An 8079-nucleotide genomic window follows, 5' to 3' on the forward strand; every position below is an offset into this window, starting at 1 on the left:
TTTATCACATGTGTCCTAATAGAGATTTATTTTCCACATATGAATCTTGTAATGGTGGAATTGTTTTGATGGGCAATAATACAGCATGTGATGTTGTTGGTAGAGGAACAATCCGAATTAAAATACATGATGGTATTGTGAGGACGCTCACTAATGTTAGACATGTTCCTGATTTAAAAAAGAATCTTATCTCTTTAGACACCCTAGAGGCCCTTGGGTGTAAATACACAGCTGAAGGTGGAGTTATGAAAGTTTTTAGAAATGCTCTTGTTGTTACGAAAGCTTGTAGGTCTAGTAACTTATATATTATGCAGGGAACTACTGTCACAAGCTCGGTTGCAATCTCATCATCATTATTGTCTGATTCTGATATCACCAAATTATGGCATATGCGTTTGGGTCATATGAGTGAAAAAAGTTTGAGCATATTGAGCAAAAGAGGTCTACTTTGTGGACAGAGTATTGGGCCATTGGATTTTTGTGAACACTGCATTTTTAGAAAGCAGAAAAGAGTCAGCTTCAATTCTCCGACAGTTCACAAAACAAAAGGTACTCTTGACTATATTCATTCAGACCTTTAGGGTCCAGCTCATGTTCAGTCTAAGGTTGGTGCCAGGTATATATTAACTTTCATTGATGATTATTCCAGGAAAGTTTGGGTTTATTTTTTGAAGCATAAAAATGATTTTTTCTAACCTTTAAACAATGGAAGGCTTTGATTGAGAAGTAAACAGGTAAACAGATTAAGCGGCTTCGAACAGATAATGGCATGAAATTTTGTGAAGGTGACTTTAATGAATTTTACAAAAATGAAGGAATCGTTCGGCATCGTATTGTTAGGATTACGCCTCAGTAAAATAGTGTGGCCGAACGTATGAACAGAACACTCTTGGAGAGAGCAAGGTGTATGATCTCAAATGCAAGGTTGATAAAGGACTTTTGGGCAGAGGCAATTAATATGGCATGTTACGTTATCAACCACGCTCCGTCTGCAGCACTTAACTTTAAAACTCTGGAGGAAGTTTGGTCAGGTACTCCTGCTGATTACTCTGATTTAAAAATTTTCAGGTGTCCAGCATACATGCATATAAATAAAGAAAAATTAGAGCCTCGAGCTAAAAAAAATATTTTCCTTGGGTATGCTTCTGGGGTGAAAGGATACAGATTATGGTGTTCTGATCCCAAATCCCCAAAATTTGTAATCAGTAGACATGTTACTTTTGATAAAATTATCTATGTTATTTTCTAAAGAGGAATCTACTAGTTGTACAAATGATAGTGCACAGAAGTAGGTGGAGCTTGAGATTGGTAGGTTTGATTCTTTTCAGTCAAACTCTTCTACTCAAAGAATGCTAGTAAATGGTCCCGAGTCTACTGACGTAGATGATACAGAGGAAGAGTAATATTCCATAGCCAATGATAGACCACGGAGAGATATTCGACCACCACAAAGATATGCAAATTTGGTTGCATATGCTTTGTCTGTTGCAGAAGAAACAAGTGAAGTTGGTGAGCCTACTTTCTACTCAGATGCAGTTTCTTGTGATAATTCCATTAAGTAGTTGATCGCGATGAATGAAGAAATTGAATCTCTCCATCGGAATAGAACTTGGGATCTTGTTAAGCCGCCTTCTTATAAGAAAATTGTTGGATGCAAATGGGATACTATTGCTGAGAGAAAGGTCCTTGTTCAGAAAAGTCATACGAAGGACAATCCTACTGATATGCTTACGAAGCCTCTTCCGGTTTACAAGTTCAAGCAGTGCTTGAACTTGGTTGGTGTTTATTATTGGTGATTGCCCATTGGGGCTTTTATGAAGAAGGTGGAGCAAGTTTTGTTGGGACATGCCAAGGTGGAGATTTGTTAGTTTGACAAGTCCCATAGTCCCATATCGGGATAATCAGACTTATTATCTCCTATTGGAACTATAAATAAGGGATTGAGCTTTGAAGTCAGGTGCACCACAAGTGGCACCACAAGAAAAACCTAAGTGTTTGCTTTGGGTTTAAGTTCATACTCAGTTAAATAGTTTGGGCTTATAGTTGAGGTTTTTCTTGTTTAGTATTTTCGGGTGTTTTATGGCCTAGGAACATTTTCCTAAGGCATTTGTAATAGTCACTTTTATAGTAGTGATTTGCTTTTCTTTCGTTCGTGGATGTAGGTTAAGGTTAATTGACCGAACCACGTAAATATGGTGTTCTTGTCGCTTTTATTCTTTCCGCTTTATTATCTTTGTCGGGTTGTCAAAATTATCCTTTGGTAAATTTTCTAGGACTAGCTCTAACAGAAACTAAGAGCTCGTAAGTCCTCTTCTTTGCTCTTAAAAGTGTTTTTTGAGCTTAAATGTTTTAAAAAGGATAAAACTCACTCTCAAATCATCTTCGAGTATGATATTTTTACCTTTAAGGCATATTAGATATAATCTTAAATCTTTAATTGATCGATTAATAAAATCAATCTAAATATCGAGGTTTATGGATGAAGTAGGTCTAATTTTATAAGTGTTATCATGTTGATCCAATCGAACAACATTATAGTTCAATTAGATTGGATTGATTAAAAATATAGTTGTTAAATTATTTAAAATTATAAGTTGATTAACATAATCAGATTAATCGTCTTTAGACCGATTAAAACTATCTTACTTTTAATGAAATCGAACCATTTTTTCGAGTCACTTTAATCCTTAACGGTTCGGTTCAGATTTGAGCTCCGAACGAGAAAGTCGAGTCGACCAGCCTAGACCGGATATAGTTCGCTGCGATGACCGGCTTAATTACGAAGACGAGCGACGGAGGGAGAGGAATAAAGCTTTGCACGGATCACTCCGTCATCTGTTCGTCTTCTCGCGCTTTAACTTACCGAATTCCAGAAAGGAACTGTGGAAATCTATGTTTGACCGATTGGTCGCCATTTAGTTGCAGTGATCGATAAATGTAATAAGCGTTAGACTGCACCCAAATCTCATCATAAGAATCACTCCTGATCCGCCGGACGGGAGAGATGGCGTTGGCTTTAACAAGCCCCAAAGAGGATCCCGTAAATCCATCCCTGGTCTCGAGCCGGATGCCGCCATGGAAATCTTGCTTTGACCAACTGGTGGCCATTACACAATGTACTCTTGGCACTCGGCAGTGGTGAAGTACTGGTTCCAACGCCACGGCAAGCTGGGCTTTCACCCTACACTGCACCCAACTCCACGCTTAAATCATGGCATCCGCTGCTTCCTTTTCCTTCGTTCCGCGTTTTGAGGAGAGGATGCCCATTCGTCCGAAGCTGCTGAAGTTTCAGGAATGCCCTCAGGTTACATAGAAGAACAAGTGTTGTTCCAGAAAAGCCCTTACGTATGAGATGGAGGACGAGGACAAAAGGCCAGGGAAAGGTGAGGAGAACGTAAAGCTGGAGCCGCAGCCCACTAGGAAGCCGACAGGTGGCCGTGACGGAGAGGCCCGGGGAAGACGGATCGCCGACAGAGCCCGGCTTCGGTCCACATGCCTGTGCTTCTGGGGACGACTGTCTTCCTTCCCGAGCTACCAACCTCTCGTTTGGGCGCGCCGGCTTACCGTAATGACCCGCTGTCCTGGGGTCCCAGCTCTTTTGGTGGGTGAATCTTTTGACGGAAAGTTGGCCCCGCAGTCGCTTTCTCTCCGTCCCTCTCCCCCCCCCCCCCCCCCCCTCTCTCTCTACTCGTTCGTGCTCACTCGGCTCCGCCTCGCTTACCATCGGCTGTGTCAACCACATTCCCTTTCTCGCCCCCTCTAGAGCCAGGCCGAGCCGAGCCGAGCCGAGCCGAGTGAGATACGAACAGTGCAAATCTGAGAAAGGGCCCTCGCCACCCGGAAGCCCGCCGATGCTGCTTTCGTCGCTCATCCTGTCGGCTCACTTGGAATTGTTTATACCATCAAAATCATCCACACACACAGAGAGAGAGAGAGAGAGAGAGAGAGAGAGTTTCTGCAACAATAAGAAGAAGCAGAAGGAAATGGCAAAGCGTAAAAGGAGAGGGAAACGCTGACACATAGCCGTTACACGAAGCTTAGCGCAGAGGCATCAAAGATCACAAGGGCTAGGTTGAGGCATTGGATATGTCGACGACGGAGACCGGGTGTAGCTCGACGGAGCCGGAGGTGACCGGTGGTCTGGGTTACGACGAGACGGAGCTCACGCTCGGCCTGCCCGGGGCCGGGGGGTCAAGGCTGTCCGAGACGGACAAGAAGCGTGGGTTCGCGGAGGCCGTCGGCCTCAACCTCGAGGCCGCGTCTCGCGGCGAGGATTGTGGCGCCCGGTCGTCTGACTCCTCCGACGGGCCAGTCTCCGGCGCCGTCAAGCCTTCAGCTGCCAAGTAAGCATCAAAACCGAACCGACAAGTCCTCATCCTGTTCGCTGCCGCCGCGGTGTCAAGAGCATAGGAACAGAAACAAGCACCTGCATCATCGCGTTGTGGCGAGCAGTGTTGACCGTCTCATGTTAGACAGATCAAGAACCTGTGTTTTTACTTTCTTCACCTTGGAACAGGGCGCAGGTGGTGGGGTGGCCGCCGGTGAGGTCGTTCCGGCGGAACGCGCTGAGGAGCTGCACCTACGTGAAGGTGGCGGTGGACGGGGCGCCGTACCTCCGGAAGGTCGACCTGGAGGCGCACGGTGGCTACGAGCAGCTGCTGGCAGCTCTGGAGGAGATGTTCTCTTGCTTCACCGTCCGTACGTCTCCTTATTCTTGCTCCCCCGACTCATCCAAGCGGCTTCCCCGCTTCTTCCGACCGTATAATGGTCTGGTTTTGTTGGCCTACCGTGGCAGGCCACTATCCGGACGAGAGGAGGCTGGTGGATCCCGTGAACGGGACGGAGTACGTCCCTACCTACGAGGACAAGGACGGCGACTGGATGCTCGTCGGGGATGTCCCTTGGAAGTCAGTTTCTTTCTTTCTTCCTTTCTTACTGTTGCTGCTGTGCGATTTAACATGTTCAGTGTATTATAGCATCTGCCTTACCTGCATACAGAAAGCACGCAATTCCTTCCCCATGGTTGCTTATTAGTTGCATCTCTTCATATCAGAGATTTAGAACTTATACTGTGTTATGATCTATAAATTATCTTGATTCTTTGTTCCAAGGACTTAAGAAAGGGGAACTTTATGCAGAAGGTGCCAAAATTTAATTGATTTGTTTTATGAGATACAAAATAACCAATGTGTTGCAAAGCATGCTGTGCAAGGGCTTAAAGCAAGAAAATAGAAGCAGATCATTCAAGAAACTATTTGCTAATTTGATTGTGAGGAATAAATATTTTCTGGGACAATTGTTTCCGTTATAGATCTATGACTGTTTAAATATGTATGGCGCAGTACACCAAATAATCTATCATAGATATGGTAGCATGTTGGATACTGAACCATATTCAACATTGTACACAAATGATATAATTGGACCATCAATGAATTTATGATAAGTAGCTTTCATGAACTTTGTCTTTTTGATATATGATTGCATTAAAAATTTGGAGACAATTTGGGTGGTAAGGAGTATTAGATAACTGGTTGAGGTTTATTTTGGAGTCCAAATCATATACATATTTACTTCAATTAAAAAAATAGTATAGATGTAGGCTAAAATGCCTCTTGCATTATCAATATACTGAAATCATCATCGTAACTTAAGAAGTCTATAAAATGCAATAAATATTTATAGGTGAATGTATGCAATAAATATTTATAGGTGAATGTTTCATTCATCAGGAACTATTGATATAAAATACTTCAAGTTAACAATGGAATGCTCGTTAGTCTGAATTTGTCGTGACATTGTCGTAACTCATCAGACCTAAATCACTAGTCAAAATTATTGGTTTTGATAAGCCTATCAACTTAGTTTGACTTAAATCACTGGTCAAAATGCTTAAGTTAAAATTGATAATAGTAAACTCATCATACCCTTATAAATCAATCTTAATCTTGTGTACTTTCGATGTGGAACTAACCGGAATGTTACAAACATGATATAGAGAAGATCGTGGATCAGTGTTGGTTTCTGATCGCTTGAAATGATTTTGTGATGTTCAGGTCTCAGCTGTAGTTTATACTTTCGGTGCATGTGTGATGTTTGTTTTGCACCAAAAAGATCTGTAAAAGTAGAGCAAAATCTGGTATGAGATTTGGTTCTAAATTTTCTAGATGAGTTATGTGACTCAATTCTACTATGTAATAAGTTCTGGTGCCATGGTGAAATTGCTCTTCCCTGGCCTTTGTGACCAGGATTTGAGACACTGTGCCATCTTCTTTGCTTGGAAGAGTAAGACTGCATACATCAATTGTATGTTGGTCTAAGCCCACATTGAACCGTCAGTTTTTGTTGTTCTTGTATCAATACCAAAAATCCAAAATGCCTTTCAGTACTGTTTTGCAGATTCTTTTTTGTGATCATATGGTTTTGACATGATGTGGAGATATATATTCATTGGTTTACTTGAGAAAAATCCATTCTGATTTGAAAATTCATGACTGATTTCTTTCTATCATTTGAAATCCGCAGGATGTTTGTTGCTTCATGCAAACGACTGCGATTGATGAAAAGCTCTGATGCAATCAATTTAGGTAATGCTTACTTTCTGCTCTCATTCTCAGAGTTCTTTTTCTTAGATCAGAATGAGGATTACATTCGTCTGCATGAAGATGTAGAGCATGCAGAATCAACTTTTGATTGACCGGTTGAGATTGGTATTTGCAGCTACAAGAATGCCTCAAGAATGCTCCAACAAGTAGTGAATCGGAGGCAAAGCACTTCAGATAGTATGATCATGTAAAGGGGCAGTGTCTTGTCCTTTGTTTTGGGTTTATATTCGAGCAGTATCTATGGCAGCAGGAATAAACATCTATTGTCCTCGTTGTGATTGGGTATTGGCAACAAGAAAATACTGTAACATATACATCACACAGTTGGCTTTGCACTAATCAGAGCAGACTCTGTACTCCAAATCTGAACTGACCTTTGGGAACCACTCCTTGTTTGCTACCATTCAACAGATGCAGGTCCTCTCGTTCAGGAACGATGGGACCTTCTGCCGATGCCGGAGATGATGGTGCTGCCTTGGATCATAAGCCACCATGTCATGTCTTACACCCTTCTTTTGACGCCATGAGCTAGCGTTTTCTCCTTTCCGACAGTGGGTTCTCCGGATGGCGGCGCACTTGCTGACTACAGGACCATGGTTGACTTAGGATTGCAGTAGCTATGAAAGGACTTGATCGTGATCCTATCCTCAGAGAAGATGAGAAATGCAGTGCCTAAAAGAAGCTAAAGATACCCACAATCACCTATTAGAAAACAAATGTACGGCTACTGCTGTCAATGTGAGCTACACGACTAGCTTTCTCTGTTCACCCGCCGGCGACCCATTTTTTTGGGTCTCCAGTGACCTATGGAGTAGACCTACGGCACCGAGACGAAGTAGCCAAAGGAACTGTGGATCGAAATCATTGAATCCCAACGCAGGGAAAGAAACGGAGACCTCATGTTGTTCAAAGAGCAGGACAAGAATTAATTATGTCCTTTTGCAATCATGCAACGCTGACGGAAGTCGGTGTCCTTTACATGCAACACGGTGGCCAGAGCTCCTCTCTCAGAACCCTCGTTTGTCTTGGATTCACACCATTACAGGCTTCGACCCACCCAACTCATCCAGCCCAGACTGCCCATCATACGTAGCAGAGAGAAGTGGCTGGTGAAAGCCGGAGAGCGTCACCCTGAAAACCAGTTGGGTTCTCTCCTTTCTTCTACCCTCGGACTTCGTTCGTTGTCCACTTCTCCCGGCACTCTCCCAACACTACTCCCACTTCGGGACGCCGCTCCTTCCGAGGCCCACACCACCAGTTCCAAATTTTCATCGTGTCATCTCTCTCTCTCTCTCTCTCTCTCTCTCAATCGAAGTACGTGTGTTGTCTCTTCTCCGGCACTCGAGAGACATATATTGATGTCTTTTACAAGTTACTTCCATCCCTTGTTTCTTTCACTTTATTTGACTGTACTCCCTGGTGAGACCTCCGAGTTCAACATCTTTTGGAAATGACCTCAGGGCTTTAAGACGAC

At 43.1% G+C, this 8079-nt stretch overlaps 1 protein-coding gene across 1 annotated transcript; it reads left to right on the forward strand.

The window, feature by feature from the left end:
• Positions 1-3927: 3927 nt before the first annotated feature.
• LOC135644532 (auxin-responsive protein IAA1-like) lies at positions 3928-7878 on the forward strand. Its single transcript, XM_065162192.1, has 5 exons — positions 3928-4343; positions 4517-4698; positions 4796-4907; positions 6526-6587; positions 6721-7878. Exons 1-5 carry the CDS (start codon positions 4087-4089, stop codon positions 6753-6755), a joined length of 648 nt encoding a protein of 215 aa, XP_065018264.1. The 5' UTR covers positions 3928-4086; the 3' UTR covers positions 6756-7878.
• Positions 7879-8079: the final 201 nt, after the last annotated feature.

This window comes from Musa acuminata, chromosome BXJ1-4, assembly GCF_036884655.1.
Source record: "Musa acuminata AAA Group cultivar baxijiao chromosome BXJ1-4, Cavendish_Baxijiao_AAA, whole genome shotgun sequence".
Classification (NCBI taxonomy): domain Eukaryota; kingdom Viridiplantae; phylum Streptophyta; class Magnoliopsida; order Zingiberales; family Musaceae; genus Musa; species Musa acuminata.

Excerpts from the sequence above, each read along its gene's own strand:
- LOC135644532 (XM_065162192.1), top strand. The coding sequence starts at position 4,087 with ATGTCGACGACGGAGACCGGGTGTAGCTCGACGGAGCCGGAGGTGACC. Across the intron at positions 4,699-4,795 it reads GTTCTCTTGCTTCACCGTCC|GCCACTATCCGGACGAGAGG; the intron begins GTACGTCTCCTT and ends CTACCGTGGCAG. Across the intron at positions 6,588-6,720 it reads CTCTGATGCAATCAATTTAG|CTACAAGAATGCCTCAAGAA; the intron begins GTAATGCTTACT and ends TGGTATTTGCAG.